The 12,623-nt window shown below is 62.6% G+C and overlaps 5 protein-coding genes across 5 annotated transcripts; 3 read left to right on the forward strand and 2 right to left on the reverse strand.

Moving 5' to 3' along the window:
• Nucleotides 1-214: 214 nt before the first annotated feature.
• Nucleotides 215-2,252, forward strand: FA10DRAFT_302217 (3-hydroxyacyl-CoA dehydrogenase; the record flags this gene model as incomplete). Its single annotated transcript, XM_025525077.1, has 4 exons — nt 215-386; nt 438-598; nt 653-1,096; nt 1,162-2,252. The coding sequence occupies exons 1-4, from the start codon at nt 268-270 to the stop codon at nt 2,250-2,252; spliced, it is 1,815 nt and encodes a 604-aa protein (XP_025378236.1). The 5' UTR covers nt 215-267.
• Nucleotides 2,253-4,307: 2,055 nt separating this feature from the next.
• On the reverse strand, nt 4,308-6,022 carry FA10DRAFT_272248 (general substrate transporter; the record flags this gene model as incomplete). Its single annotated transcript, XM_025523122.1, has 5 exons — nt 4,308-4,473; nt 4,513-4,758; nt 4,817-5,238; nt 5,269-5,804; nt 5,869-6,022. The coding sequence occupies 5 exons, from the start codon at nt 6,020-6,022 to the stop codon at nt 4,308-4,310; spliced, it is 1,524 nt and encodes a 507-aa protein (XP_025378237.1).
• Nucleotides 6,023-6,356: 334 nt separating this feature from the next.
• Nucleotides 6,357-7,916, forward strand: FA10DRAFT_267452 (L-Aspartase-like protein). Its single transcript, XM_025521914.1, has one exon. The coding sequence runs from the start codon at nt 6,410-6,412 to the stop codon at nt 7,847-7,849; it is 1,440 nt and encodes a 479-aa protein (XP_025378238.1). The 5' UTR covers nt 6,357-6,409; the 3' UTR covers nt 7,850-7,916.
• A 392-nt stretch (nt 7,917-8,308) lies between these two features.
• Nucleotides 8,309-10,269, forward strand: FA10DRAFT_267453 (MFS general substrate transporter). The gene is made up of 5 exons (XM_025521915.1): nt 8,309-8,828; nt 8,897-9,080; nt 9,134-9,208; nt 9,274-9,961; nt 10,027-10,269. The coding sequence occupies exons 1-5, from the start codon at nt 8,449-8,451 to the stop codon at nt 10,227-10,229; spliced, it is 1,530 nt and encodes a 509-aa protein (XP_025378239.1). The 5' UTR covers nt 8,309-8,448; the 3' UTR covers nt 10,230-10,269.
• A 44-nt stretch (nt 10,270-10,313) lies between these two features.
• On the reverse strand, nt 10,314-12,438 carry FA10DRAFT_267456 (copper amine oxidase). Its single transcript, XM_025521916.1, has one exon. It carries the CDS (start codon nt 12,411-12,413, stop codon nt 10,404-10,406), a length of 2,010 nt encoding a protein of 669 aa, XP_025378240.1. The 5' UTR covers nt 12,414-12,438; the 3' UTR covers nt 10,314-10,403.
• Nucleotides 12,439-12,623: the final 185 nt, after the last annotated feature.

A 12,623-nucleotide genomic window follows, 5' to 3' on the forward strand; every position in this document is an offset into this window, starting at 1 on the left:
GTGAGCCCATGAAGCAGCCAGAGTTAAGTTCTTGTCTAAAGCCCAGGCTCTGCAGACAGATACCCGTCTGTGAGATTAAACTCGACCGCGCGAAGGAGTGAGGGAGCGCTGTCTCAAGTGAGATTGGCCCACGAATCTCCGGCTAATATCCCGGTGCACGAAATTCTATCTATGCGTCGCCAGATAAAGTGGAGCAGACGACCTCGCGGTCCCTCGTCACCCATTCTCGGGGCATGCCAGCATGGGCGCACGTTCAACCCAACAACCATGGTCTACAGACAGCCGTCGAGCATCGAAGGGCTGGCGCACACCATCATTGGTGCGGGCACCCTCGGCCGGCGGATCGCCCTCATGTGGCTGACCCAGGGCGGCACTGTGCACCTCTTGTGAGCATCTGCAGAGGCAGCCCCAGCGATCCCTGCTGACCGTAGATACAGCGACTCCAATGCGGAGGCGCTTCAGAGCGCACAGACGTTCATCGACGAGAAAATCGACGCCGTTCTCCTCGAAGTCGTCCCCAACGGCAAGAGGGGCACGCTCAAGGTATTTACCGACCGCAGCGAGGCGCTGCAGGCGACATGGCTCGTCACCGAGGCGGGTGAGGTAGCAAGCAATCCTGCTTGATGACTCCTGGTTGCTGACGCAGCTGCAGTGCCTGAGAATCGCCAGCTCAAGATCGATGTCCTGGGAGAGCTCGACGCCGCCACGCCCGAGTCGGTCATCATTGCGACGAACAGCTCCAGCTTCACAGCCAGCGAGATCATCGACAAGGTCACCAACAGGGCGCGGATCATCAACATGCACTACTACTTGCCGCCCCGTCTGCTGCCCCTCGAGATCATGCCCAACCCGTACACCGACGCTGGCATCCTGCCGCTCCTCGTCGAGCAGTCGCAGCGCCACGGTCTGCTTACCTATGCGGTCAAGAAGGAGTCCGTCGGCCTGATTGCCAACCGGGTCTGGGCGGCCATCAAGCGCGAGTGCCTCTACGTCGTCGCCGAGGGCGTCGCTGAGCCAGCGCAGATCGACAGCCTGCTGCAAAAGGGCCTCGGCTTCGCCCACCCTCCCTTCTACGCCATGGACCTCGTGGGCCTGGGTGAGCTGCTTCGTTCGCCTTTTGACATTTGCAATGGCTTGGAGCTGAATCTGGAAGACATCAAGACGTCGTCCGCGATATCGAGGCACACTATCGCCACAATCGCAAGGGTCTTCCCGACGAGGTCATGCATCTGCTCGACGACAAGATCGCCAAGAACGAGCTGGGGGCCAAGACGGGTCAGGGTTTCTATCCTCACCCTCCCAAGAAGGAGGTCGACGCCGACGCTGACGCCGACGCCGACGACCACTTGATCTACCTCGACATCGTCAAGGGCGAGGTGCGCTCCATGACGACGGCGGGAACCGGGGTCAAGATCCTTGTCGGCGGCCTCCGCACGTGCTCGGACGGCGTCCAGGTCGACAGTGCCACCGGCGACGTGTACTTCACCAACATGGGTTCCTCGCCCACGGCCAGCGACGGCACCATTTCCAAGCTTGCCAAGGGCGAGACCGAGGCCAAGGTTGTCGTGCCCAGCGGCGCCATCTTTACGCCCAAGCAGTGCCACCTTGACCAGGGCGCACGCAAGATCTACTGGGCGGACCGCGAAGGCGGCCGTGTGCAGCGCGCCCATCTCGACGGATCGCAGGTCGAGACGCTGTACGACGCGGCACCGGGCAAGCCTCGCCCCCTGACCGACGCGCTCGACTGGTGCGTGGGTGTGACGGTGGACCCCAAGCAGAAGCTCGTCTACTGGACCCAAAAGGGCCTCAGCAAGGGCTCCGTCGGTCGCATTCTGCGGGCCAACCTCGAGGTCCCGGCAGGCCTGACGGCGCAGACCAGAACGGACATCGAGACGCTGTTCGACCACATGCCCGAGCCCATCGACCTGGAGATTGATTCTGAGGAACAGCTGCTGTTCTGGACGGACCGCGGCGACCCGCCCTTTGGCAACACGCTGAACAAGTACGACGTGAGCACCGCCCTGGAGCCCAAGCGGAAGCCCCAGCAGCCAGACGGGCGCCTCATCGTCGCTGAGCGCTTCCACGAGGCCATTGGTCTGGCGCTGGACACAGAGAAGCGCCTCGTCTACGTGTCCGACCTGCTGGGCTCGCTCTGGAAGACTGACTACGAGGGAAAGACCAAGACGGCCCTTGTCCGCGACGAGGGCAACTTCTCGGGCCTCGCCTTTGTCCGCGGCCAGTCAAGCCAGTAGTCTGCGTTATCGCGACAACCGTGTGTCTCGCTGCTGGACCATGTCCCCTCAGAACATGCTTCTGGCATAGCCCCATGGCACGTTGTCACCCCTAGGCTGGCCCTGATAATAGAATTAGATGGGTGACCCTCAATTAAAAGTGAGAAGCGATGGTCGGGAGACGCGAGTCGCGCCTTCTTTCCGATCTTCGGCCGACGGATCTCAATAAATATTGCACAGTATGAAGCGTGCTCGACTGGGCCTGCAGGCAACGACAGGCAGCGATGGCAGCATGCCGCCTTCTTCGTCGCCTCTCCGCAAGGGCGAAGCACGTGGGTGCAGCCATTCTGTCGTGAGGCCGAGGCGGAGGAGTGGATTTGCATGTGATGCGTGCCGCGGACGCAAGCTCAAGTGCGATGGCAGGCGGCCCAAATGCGTGCATTGCCTCCGGCTCGGCAAGCGGTGTGAGTACTCGCAGACGCCCTCGATCAGCGACATGGACAAGCTGCAAGCCTACTGCGACCGTCTAGAGGAGCAGCTGCATCGGCATGCGGGCTGTCAGCCATCGGAAAATCCTCTGCCTGCCGCGCCTACGTCGGCGTCGGCGCTTGTGCCGAGCACGGGCTTTGCCTCGGAGCAGGTTCGAGCGGTGAACCTCACGCTGGCGGCCGAGAGCGTCGCAGGGCTCTCTGCCGACGACTTTTCGTATCTCTTGGCCTGCCACTGGTCCTTTGTCCATCCTTTTTACTCGATGCTGTATCGGCCTGTGTCTGCCCGCGACCTGCACGAGAGCGCCTTCCTCCTCTACGCCGTCCTGGCCCACGCATCGCGTTTCAACCTGGCGCTGCCCTCGGGTCGCTTCCGCGAGCAGTGCGACATTTTTGAGTCGACGGCGACGAAGCTCATGCTCGAGGAGCTCCAGCGACCGAGCAAGGTGGCCACAATCCAGGGCCTGCTGCTCCTGAGTGGCGTGGCCTACAGCGCGGCAAGGCCATCGCCTGCCTGGATGTACGGCGGCATGGCGTTTCGCCAGCTCATCGATCTGGGCTTGCACATTGAGTCCGAGCCTGGATCGGAGCACCAGTGTGGAAGAGAAAGCGAGCCGCCCGGCAGCGGCCCAGCAGAGGCGGTGACAGAGGAGACAGAGAGGAGACGGCGCATCTTCTGGGCATGCTACCTGTGGGACAAGTGTCTAGGGCTCTACTTTGGCCGCGCGCCGGCCCTCGTGCTTGACGCCCGGAGCCCGAAGCTCTGCTTCTCCAACGATGCGACTGAGCATGAGGAGTGGACGCCCGTCGGAGTGGAGCTACAGGGCGAGGCGGCTGTGCGACGAGGCCCCACGAGGGCCGTCTCGTGCTTTACGCACGCCTGTAAGCTGGCCCGGATCGTCGAGAGCGTGCTCTTGGCGAGGTATGGGGCTCAAAACGCGCCTACCAGCAAGGCTGCGGGCCTCGCCGCCGAGCACGAATACAGCCTGGTCCAGTGGCGCGAGACGCTGCCTGCGTACCTCGAACTCGAGCCGGAGACGACGGCCTCGGGCCTCGCGGCCATGCCCCACGTCATCAATCTCCACTGCCTGTACCACGCCTGCGTGATGCTCAACGCGCAGACGGTGGCGCGCGCCTGGCTGCGTCAGGAAGCCATCCAGTCGGCCAAGGCGACGCTCAGCATCACACGGCGTGCCCGCCAGGCCTACGGCCAGTACCGCTTCACCGTCGCCGCCTTTTCCGTCTCACGCGCCGTGGCTCTGCTGATCGAGGAGCTCCTGGCGCCCGCGCCGCTCTCGGCCGAAAGGGGCTCCACGCTCGATCAGATCGTCCAGGCCGTGGACCTGCTCGACTCGATTGCCGACTTCTGCCCTGGCGTGGCCAACCAGCTCGAGGGCGTCAGGGCCCAGGTGGCGCACCTCGAGCAGCGACGGCGGCACGAAGTGGGTGTGCAGAGTGTAGTGCAGCTGCAGCCGCCAACGACGACAGAGGGCGCCGAGACGGAGTTTGACAGGATCATCAGTCTTCTCACAAGCTCCCTCTCCAACCCAAACGAAATTGACTTCTTTGGCTATGTTTAATTTCAACTCTACACTTTTGGAAATGAAGCATACACTCTCTCAGACGACGAGGACGACGAGGACCGCACCTTTGCATCGACATCATCGCCGCCGCCGCTGCTGCCGACGAGCTCAACGTCGCACGCGTCGTCGGCGCCCATGACGCGCGACGGCGGCGTGTGCTCGCGTCGGAGCCTGGCAAAGGTGGGCACGACGCTGCGCGTCGAGGCGCACTCGGCAAAGAAATCGTCGATCTCCTCGAGGCTCAGGCCCGATGTCTCTGGGAAGAAGAAATAGACGGTGGGCACAATGGCCGAGGCAATGACGGTGAAGATGATGTAGTAGCCCCAGGACAGGCTGGCAAACCCGACGGGTGTGACCATGGCCACGATGAAGTTTCCACACCAGTGCACGCCCGTCGAGAGGGCCGAGATGGGCGCTCGGTAGGTCTGGGGCGCAATCTCGGCGCAGTACAGGTAGCTGTTCGTCGCGTCAGTCGCTGGGCCCTCGTGCCGGGGGGGAGGGTCAGCTGACTCACTTGACGCCCAGGAAGCCAATGGGTAGAAAGAGGTTGAAGAGGTAGATGCACGCCGTCGACACGTAGACGGCACCACGCGCCGACGAGTAGGCACTGGTGATGACGAGTACCACGAGAACCGAGGCCATGCCGGCGCCCGAGACGATGAGCAGCCTCCTTCGGCCGAGTCGCTCGATGAGGAGAAAGGGGATGAGGGTGCAGACGAGCTTGAACGTCAGGGCCGTGGCCGAGAGGACGCGCGTCTCGGTGGCGTCGAAGCCGAGCTGGGAAAAGAGGGTGCCCGAGTAGTAGGAGATGAGGCCGCCGCCGGAGAGCTGCTGGAACGCCTGCGTCACCACGGCGAGGGCGGCCCTCGTCCGGAGCCGGGGCGGGCAGCCGTCGTCGGGCCTGACGAGCTTCCAGAGCGACGGCTCGGCGCGAGCCTGCGCAAGGACCCGCGTCACGCTCGCCACGTACTCGTCGACTTGGGTGGCGCCGCTCCTTGCGTTGAGGAGCGTGGCGATGCCCTCGCGTGCGCGCTCCTCGCGGTGCACGCTGAGCAGCCAGCGGGGCGACTCGAGGACGAGGGCAGAGGCGGCCAGCGAGACGAGCATCGGGACCAGGGGCAGGGCGCTGGGCAGGCGCCAGGCCAGGGCCGAGCGGCCGCCGATGAAGGAGAAGCCGAGATTGACCCAGGCGGCCGAGGCGATGCCCAGGGCGAGGCAGATGCCGTCAAAGATGACGAGGGCCCCTCGCTTTGACGAGACAATCGACAGCTCCGACTGCCACACGGGCACTGTGGCCGACTGGATGCCGACGCCCAAGCCGACGAGTACCCGGCCTAGGATCAGCTGGGCGAGCGCAAACGACGACGCCTGCAGGACGAGACCAACGATTGCCACCGTCGCGCCCAGCATGGCCGACCTGCGTCGACCGAGGCGGTTGCCGAGGTAAAAAGTGGCAAACGCGCCAAGGGCAGCCCCCAACGTGTAGGACGAGACCGTGATGCCTTTGTTGAAGAAGTCAGCGACATGCTCTTGTTCACGTGCTTTTCTGTCTGTCTGAGAACCTACCTTGGATCGTTGGGTCAGTGCATTGGGGAAAGTGTAGCTTGAAGTCATCAAACTTGACCAGGCCGCCCAGGCTTGACTGTGAGTAGCCCAGGACAAAGAAGGAGGGCAGGGCCACGAGGGCGTTGAGGGGGCGAGTGCCGAGCCCGTGTCGCATCTTTGTTTAGTTGTGCCTTTCGTTGGACCTGCTGGGAGATGTGATTGCCCATTGCCTTTATACCATGACTGTCTTGCTCGCGCCCTGCCAAGCGCATTTCCGTGGCACCAGGAACAGACAGCTTGCCGGCGACGCGGGGGAGGAGGTTCAGCGCGGGACTTGTGCGTGTGTGGGGGACGGATCTTGGCCGCTTCATGTGCGAGACGGCCAAGTTCCGGCATACAATCTTGATCCCGCAGATCTTAGTCTAGATACAATGCTCTCTGGCGCGTTTAAAAACGCACGGTCAAGTTCCGTGTCTGCACGGACCAAGGTCGCGCCTGCCTTGAGCATACAAAAAGGAGCGGGCAGACGAAGGCCGTGACGGTCACGCCAGACAAGCCCGCCATGGCACCCACATCCACGAGCACGGACAGCGTGACGATGGCCACGGCGCGCAGCAGTCTGCCTTGCGGCGGAAACGTCTCGGCACTCGACTCGCGTCTCTTCAGGACGATGCTCGGCAACGACGAGATGAGGGCCATCTTTTCCGACGAGGCCTTTGTCGCCGCTCTCGTCGAGTGGGAGGTCACACTGGCGCGCGTTCAGGGCAAGCTCGACATCATCCCCACCTGGGCTGCCCGCGGCATTGCAGAACAAGCTGACGCCAGCAAGCTCGACATGAATGCACTCCGAGAAAAGCACGATATCGTCGGCTATCCCATTGTGGGTCTCGTCGAGCAGCTCTCGAAACTGTGCGGCGAGTCGGGCAGGTATCTCCACTGGGGCACTACCACGCAGGATGTCATGGAGGGCGCAACGGTGCTCCAGGTGAAACGGGGACTCGATGTCCTAGATCGGCAGCTCGACGAGGTCCGACGTCTCCTCGTTGGTCTGGCCACAAAGCACCGCGACACGATCATGATTGGTCGGACGCATCTGCAGCAGGCGCTGCCCGTCACCTTTGGCTACAAGTGCGCTGTCTACCTCTCGGCCCTCGATCGGCACAAGGAGCGCCTGGCCCAGCTCCGCCCTCGCGTCCTCATGGCCCAATTCGGCGGCGGCTCAGGCTCGGCGGCCTCGCTGGGAGGCAGGTGCGCCGATGGTGCCCCACCGCTCGGTCTGCAGGTCCTTGCGGGCCTCGCCGACGATATGGGCCTCGAGGAGCCGCCCATCTGCTGGCACGTGGCCCGCGACGGCATCGCCGAGCTCGTCTCCCTCCTGGCCAACATTGGCGGTTCCCTGGGCAAGATGGCCCTCGACTTCAGCATCATGTGCAGCGACGAGTTTGCCGAGCTCCGGGAGCCATTCGTGCCCCACCGCGGCGCCTCGTCGACGATGCCGCACAAGCGGAACCCCATTGCCTGCGAAGTCATTCTGGCCCTCTGCAAGCTTCTGAGGAACCATGCCTCGCTTGCGACCGACGCGCTCCTCTCTGACTTTGAGCGCGCCACGGGGCCCTGGCACCTCGAGTGGGTCGCCGTGCCGGAGTCGTTTGTCTACCTGTCGCAGTCGCTCGCCCAAGCCGCTTTCCTCCTCAGCGGGCTCGAGGTGGACGAGGAAGCGATGAAGAGGAACTTGGATCTGTCCAACGGCCTCATCACTGCCGAGCATGTCATGACGGCCATTGCGCCGACCACTGGCCGGGTCCCTGCCCACGACATCATCTACGAAGCAGCAAAGCGGAGCAGAGAGACGAGGACGTCGCTCTACGACATTCTCTCGCACGACGCAAAGGTGGCCAAGATCCTCAACGACGAACAGCTGCGCTACTATACTGATCCGAGGAACTACCTGGGAGCGTGTCCCGACATGGTCGACCGCGTCATCGGAAGCCGTAGTCGATAGCCATGACGTTTTCCAGATTCACTCTGAGTGTGAGACCATCCCGACGTATGCAATAATAGTAGTAGCATTGTTTCATTACTGGAGTTGATTTCTTTCGAGCCTGCATTGAGATGAACCCTGACTGGTAGGAATGAGCCTTGCACCCGGCCATGCGACACTCCGCAGCTCCCGATCAAAAGACACACGAGAGCCCCGCCTCGCATCGGCCGCTGCCTGCGCCCTGTTCGGCAGGCGCACGCGGGCCCCCGGCCTCTTGCGGAGGAGCGAGAAACCCCGGCCTCTTGGAGCGCGGGGAATTGTCGAAGCCGTAGGGGCAGATGGTTTTTCCTCGAGCGAACCCTTGCGGGCTGATCCTTTGTCCTTTGTATTGGCACGTGGCTCGAAGAAATATCGCATTGGGGAAAATCATTGCTCCGCTCGAAATTCGACTTCGCCTTCCCCCCAACGCAGCAGCGACTGCCTCGTACCAATGACTGACGCCTGATTGAGCCAAGCAATGAGCAAAACCTGCGTTCCTGCGGCAGGGTGGAGTCAGGATGCCGTCTCGTATAAAGGTGAACTTTGCCCCAGTTAAAACCCCGCTTCCCTAACCCTCGACGATGGACACGCCGACAAAGAAGAAGATCGACGACGGTGCCCAGATGGAGACGGCCTCGGGAGACGCGACGCCTGAGCCCAGCGGGGCCATCTACATTGACTGGGCCGAGGATGACCCAGAGCATCCCCAGAACTGGCCCACTCGACAAAAATGGATCTGCGCGTGCACCGTCATGACCTTTTCCTTTGCCAGCGCGTCGATGAGCGCAGGCTACGGCCAGGCCTACAAGGGCGTCAACAAAGACCTGGGACCGTACCCCTATGTGGCCTATGAGTCTGGCATCACCGTCTATCTTCTCGGCATCGCCTTTGCGCCTCTTCTTCTCGCGCCTGTGTCTGAGAGCTTTGGACGGTGGCCGGTCATGATGGTGTCTGCCTTCTGGTGCGTGTCTGCGCATGCCTGTATTGCGACGGTTGCCAATCGCTTACCTCCTGTCTTTTCCCGCTCAGCAACCTGGTGCTGTTCCTCGGCCAGACGCTGGCTCAGAATCTGGAGACCATCGTAGTCACACGGTTCATTCAGGGCTGCGTCGGGTCTGTGGGCAACTCCATGTCGGGGGGCTACTTTGCCGACATGTTTCCGGCTGACCGTCGAGGCATTGTCCTCAGCCTGTACGCTCTCTGTCTCTTTGCTGTGCGTTGTCCTCTGTTCTCTGTCTGCCTCGCCTCGCTGACGGTTCTTTTCAGGCACAAAGCTTCAGCCCAGTCTATGCAAGCTGGGTGGCGCAGGAGCTCAGCTGGCGATGGATCTTTTGGATCCAGGTGAGACGCTGCTTCATTGCCTGATGTAGTTCCCCACAGTCGCTGACAGGGCTTTTTCACCCCAGATGATGGTCTGCGGCGTCTCCTTTATCTGCTTTGCCCTCTTCCTCGGCGAGCCACGCGCTTCGGTGCTGCTCAAGAGACGTGCAAAGCGGCTGACCAAGGAGACGGGCATCCCACACCGGACGCGTGCCGATGACGAGGCCGTCGATGCAAAGACGCTGCTCAAGAACTCGCTGGGCCGGCCGCTGCGCTACCTGCTGACAGAGCCCATCATCATGTTCTACTCGCTCTGGATCGGCTTCGGCTGGGCCTGCTCCTACCTGCTCCTCTCGGCCATCCCCATTGTCTTTTCGGCCTACGGCTGGAACACGGGCGAGCAGAACCTGCCCCAGCTGTGCACATTCATCGGCTGCTTCCTCAGCTTCGTCTTCAACAACGTCTTCCAGGAGCGACTCTACCGGCGCGATGCCGCGCGGCGTGCCGACGGCACCAAGCCTGAGCCCGAGTCGCGCCTGTACGGCTGCATGGTGGGCGCCATTGCGTTTCCCGTGGGTGCCTTTATCTTTGCGTGGACCGGCCGGCCGTGGCTGCACTGGATCGGGCCGTGCATAGGCCTCGTCATCATCAACTTTGGCATCTTTTCCATCTACCTCTCCGCCTACACCTACCTCGCCGATGCCTACGAAGAGTACGCGTCGTCTGCGTTGGCTGCGCAGTCGTGCTTCCGCAACACGCTGGCCTCGATCTTCCGTGAGTGTCTGCCCTGGACAAGCAGGCGATGTTTTTGTTTGAAGAAGCTGACTTTCTTGCGGCAGCCCTCGTGAGCAAGACGGCGTACGAGAGAATGGGCACGCAGTGGGCCTCGACGATGGTCGCATGCATCGCCCTTGTCCTCGGCCTGCTGCCCTTCATTCTCAAGTGGCGCGGCGCCGAGATCCGGGCGCGCAGCCCGGCGACCATTGCCATCGCTCGGGAAAAGGAGGAGCGCGAGCAGGCTCGTGCCAAAGGTGTAGCGTAGTGATACTCTGGCCTGATAGTGGACTGAATATAGACATGAGTGCTCAGAACAAATCCATGAGCAGCCCGAGCCTGAGAAAGAGTGCAGTGAATAGATTCGAGAGTAGCCCAAATGGTGAAATGAACAGATTCATGAAAAGCCCAGTAGCGAACGGAGATGCAAAGCAAAAGAAATCTATGGAGAGTCGCCGCGGCAGCAGCCGTTGGCGGCCTGGTAGAGCACGCTCTTGTTCGACGCCTGCGTGCTCTCGGGCACGTCGAGCGCCGGGTTGTACTCGAAAAAGTTGATGGGCTTGAGGGCGATGCGCACCGACTCGGCCGGCATGACGGGGAAGTCCTCGGTGCGCGGGTTGTGTGTGAAGGTGTACGTGTGCCAGAGGACGAGGTCCTGGTTCTCGACGCTGTCGCGCCGGTCGACCCACGACTTGATGCCCGTGCCGCCGCGCGACTGGTTGGTGTACCGGCCCGCGGGGAAGAGCTCGTCGTCGCGGTGGCGCGTGACCCAGAGGGGCGCGTGGGCGAACTCGGCGCGCTTGGCGTGCCACGAGTCCGGGGCGGCCAGGAGCTTCTGCGACGAGATGGGCATGAGCTTGTAGCCGACGGGCGTCTTGGACACGCGGTTCATCTTCTTGGGGTTGATGATCTTGAAGATGCGCGCCTTGAGCGGGTCCGTCTCCTCGCTTCCCGACGTCTTGATCTTTCGCGACTCGGTCACGTACCCGGTCCCGTACGGGTTCAGCACCGGGTCGGCGATCATGGGCACGCTGTCGACGACCTCGACGGTGTTGCCGTCGCCGTCGATGCACGGGTCGATGCGCAGGCAGAAGATGTGCTGGTGGTAAGGGGCCAGGACGCCGTCGCCGACCCGGGTGGCAAACGGCACCTCTTCGTCGCAGCGTGGGTCGATGGGCGTGGTGCTGAGGATGCCCGTGGCGCGCGTCTCAAACTCGACCTCGCCGGCCTGGTCAAAGGTCCAGTAGAAGATGTACTCGTAGTTGGCCACGGTGATGATCGTCTGGAGCTGCAGCTGGCGCTTGCGCACCACCGACGCCTTGCCCGTCCGGTGGTTGGTGTGCTTCCACTGGATCCCCGCGTCGATTTCGTGCATGCAGATGGCGTTGGGCTTGGGCACCACGGTCCCGTGCTGGTCAATGACGGCGCCGTCAAAGTACTTGATCAGGCCGAGGCAGTCGCAGCCCAGGCCCAGGTTGTTGGCCGTGGAGCCGGCACCGACGTCGCCGAGGTCAAAGGCGGCCTTGCGGTGGAGCGGGTTGCGCGGGTCGCCGTACGGCACAAACATCTCCGACATCGACAGGCGGTAAAAGACCTCGCGGCCGTCAAAGGTGACGTCGTGGATCGTCATGCCCTCGCGGTAGTTGAAGCCGACACGGAAGCGCCACTTCTCCCACTCGACCAGGCTGCCTGCCACGGTGAAGCTGGCGCCCTGGGGCTGCACGACCTGCAGCGGCTTGACGGTCGTGCGCGCAGGCTGCGACTGGAGGTGGTGGGCGTACTCGGCCTCGACGGGCTGGCCGACGTTGAGCGGCGCCTCGTCCTTGCCCGTCACGCTCGTGGCACCGAGGGGGATCCGGCCGATCTCCTCGACGCGCATCTCCACCATGTCTGTCACGGCCATAAAGTCGAGTGGAAACGCGTAGTGGTTCGAGTCAAAGTCGTCGGACTTCTTGGGGTTGCGAATGTAGAAAAAGACCTGGGCCAACCGCCGGTCCTCGACGTCGTCGTCCCTTCCGTAGATCCAAGGGTCCATGACGACCACGTCGGCGTCGAGGCCCAGCCGCTTGAGCTCCTTCTGGACGAGGGGCGACTTGAGGCAGGTGGCAGCCACCTCGTTCATTTCGATACGGTCGGCGGGCGCGTGGTTTCCCCGTGGCTGCTCCTCGACCTCGAGGATCTTGCCGTTGGTCACGTCGACGACGGCGTCAAAGAGCCTTGGCGTGTGTCGGTAGAGGAACATGACGTAGATGAGCCGGGGTGGGGCGTTGTATGGCATCGACGAGCGCTCGGCGCGCAGGAAGGGCAGGAGCGCCTCCTTGGACGGCTCCTTGAGGCCGGCTGCCTTGAACTGGACATCGACGCCCGAGCAGCTCTTTCGGATGAGGTCGACGGCGGCCGCCAGCTCCCTGGGCGTGGCTGGGTCGAGAGGGTGAGGTGTCTCCTGGGTCATTGTAGCTAGAAGTGGTGGATTGATGGAATGGTTAACGGGTGGCTTGCTCTGCGCGCGCTTTAAAAGTTTAATCGTCCAAGCACGGCTCTGTCACCGCGGGGAGGCACGGCTCTAAAATTAGGCTTGCATGACACGGCTCCCGTCAGAATGTGACGTCCGGCTCTGGGCAATCGTTATCAGCTTGACGGTTGCTTCATGACGGGGGAACAC

The sequence above is a fragment of the Acaromyces ingoldii genome (assembly GCF_003144295.1).
Source record: "Acaromyces ingoldii strain MCA 4198 unplaced genomic scaffold FA10scaffold_3, whole genome shotgun sequence".
NCBI lineage: Eukaryota > Fungi > Basidiomycota > Exobasidiomycetes > Exobasidiales > Cryptobasidiaceae > Acaromyces > Acaromyces ingoldii.

Coding starts and splice junctions, on each gene's coding strand:
- FA10DRAFT_267453 (XM_025521915.1), top strand. CDS start 8,449: ATGGACACGCCGACAAAGAAGAAGATCGACGACGGTGCCCAGATGGAG. Junction 8,829..8,896: donor ATGATGGTGTCTGCCTTCTG/GTGCGTGTCTGC, acceptor TTTCCCGCTCAG/CAACCTGGTGCTGTTCCTCG. Junction 9,962..10,026: donor CACGCTGGCCTCGATCTTCC/GTGAGTGTCTGC, acceptor TTCTTGCGGCAG/CCCTCGTGAGCAAGACGGCG.
- FA10DRAFT_267452 (XM_025521914.1), top strand. CDS start 6,410: ATGGCACCCACATCCACGAGCACGGACAGCGTGACGATGGCCACGGCG.
- FA10DRAFT_267456 (XM_025521916.1), bottom strand. CDS start 12,413: ATGACCCAGGAGACACCTCACCCTCTCGACCCAGCCACGCCCAGGGAG.